Consider the following 1,748-nt stretch of genomic DNA (forward strand, 5'->3'; position numbering starts at 1 on the left):
AGAAGAGGGAACCGCCGTGGATGAGAACGATACGATACGCTGTTATGAATGCTCGGGACAGGGACATATGGGAAGGGACTGCCCCTTGCGTAACGGAATAACGAGACGAAGAGGAGAAACTTGCTCGAAGTGTGGAGGAAGGGATCATTACGCCAGAGAATGCGCAACAACCAACGAGCACCGCCTGGGCGGCAGGAGGGACGGAGTTCGACGCTAGCTCTTACGGACGTCAACGCGGGAGCCAAGCAGTTAAACGATCAGGCCTAGTCGTTAAGGGAGAAGAACGCGCTAGGCCAGGGCAACCCACAGGTAGCAATGGAAGCCAGGCCGCAACTGGGCCAAATGCCACCATAGTCTCCCCGAGACGGGGGCCGCACCCCCACCCACAGAGACGCGTGCTGCTACAAAGTGGAGGAGCGGTTCGCGATAATGCGGGCAAGACGGACGGAGGAGAAACAAGAGGTACGGAGTGCATCGGCAGATGGAGAGGGCGAGGGGAAGGAGAACCCAACGAGCTGCGGTGACGAGGAGACAACGTTGAAACCTGGATGGCGGCAAGAAGGAGATGCTGCAGAACACACACCAGAGTACCATGGGTCCCTTTGTAGTGTAGGCAAGAGGGCGGTATTGCAACTCGAAATAGTGAGCCATAAGTGTGAAGGACTGCTGGTTACGGGGGCGAAAAGGAGCTTTATCCGCCCGACTATTGTGGAACGACTGGGCTTGAGGGTACGCTTCCTGCAGGAGGCGTACTCCTTCACAGTAGCCAACGGTGAAGTCATACTCATCGATAGGGAGGTACCAAGGTTGTCGATGCTCTGCGGAGGAGAGTGCTTTACCGGGGATTTCCTGGTAGGGCCAATACCGTATGCTGTCATCCTCGGGATTGATTGGCTCGTTAACCACAAGGTGGCGTAGTGTTTGAACAGGATTGGAGTGTCTTTTCTCTTAGCTGTTGCAAAAACATGGGCTAGTCTGAAAACTACGCGAGTCTCTGAAAAAAAGCTGATACAATGGCTTTTTACAGGCGTCTATAGCAATTCTCCAAAAACAACAATTTATCACTCCAATTCTTTCCTTCACCGATGCGTGTTACTACTGCCTGCTTAGCATCACTGGGATCCGCGTGTGCACCTAGGATGCAACGGCGTAAGTCTACGTCAGCAACCTCACAATTTAGTTGCCCGCGAGTGGCGCATAAATGCCCCATTAAAGATTTAGATCGATTAGGAAAGGTTAGGGACGCTAAACTTGAGTGTGGTTGCAACTACGTAGCCAGCTGTCTCCCGAGATACTGCATCCTCACCCCTCCCCATGAGCTCCCGGCGCATGTACCCTAAGTGTCGTGAAAGAGGAGCTAACTAGCCCATCCTCTTCTTTTAGTTGAGCAAACTTTGAACGTGATGAGCCGTTGGGGAACAAGGTTTTGGCGCTTAGCGAACACTGTGTAGATGATCCACGTCCCCTGTTTACGAGGCGGCTTGACTTCACATTTGCTTATGTTTGACATTTATTAGAAGATAGCAGCACCCCTCACTACCTAAGCTGCACACGAGGAACTTGCAGTACTGTTCATAACCGCCGACGGTTGCCTACACGGAGGAATTTGGGACAACAACGCAGCAAGCGACTAGTGCAGCAGTTGACGGAGGTTTTTAATAGTTGGTGAGGGTGCAAGAACATCAGTTTCTTTTGCATCTTTTGCGCCCTACAGACAGCCAGTCTCGCGTGGTCGAGGCGAACCGGTC

At 52.6% G+C, this 1,748-nt stretch overlaps 1 protein-coding gene across 1 annotated transcript; it reads left to right on the plus strand.

Moving 5' to 3' along the window:
- Nucleotides 1-429: 429 nt before the first annotated feature.
- On the plus strand, nt 430-918 carry EMH_0030420 (uncharacterized protein; the record flags this gene model as incomplete). The annotated part of the gene is made up of 1 exon (XM_013494417.1): nt 430-918. One exon carries the CDS (start codon nt 430-432, stop codon nt 916-918), a length of 489 nt encoding a protein of 162 aa, XP_013349871.1.
- Nucleotides 919-1,748: the final 830 nt, after the last annotated feature.

The sequence above is a fragment of the Eimeria mitis genome, genomic scaffold (assembly GCF_000499745.2).
Source record: "Eimeria mitis Houghton genomic scaffold, Emh_scaff1142, whole genome shotgun sequence".
Taxonomy (NCBI): domain Eukaryota; phylum Apicomplexa; class Conoidasida; order Eucoccidiorida; family Eimeriidae; genus Eimeria; species Eimeria mitis.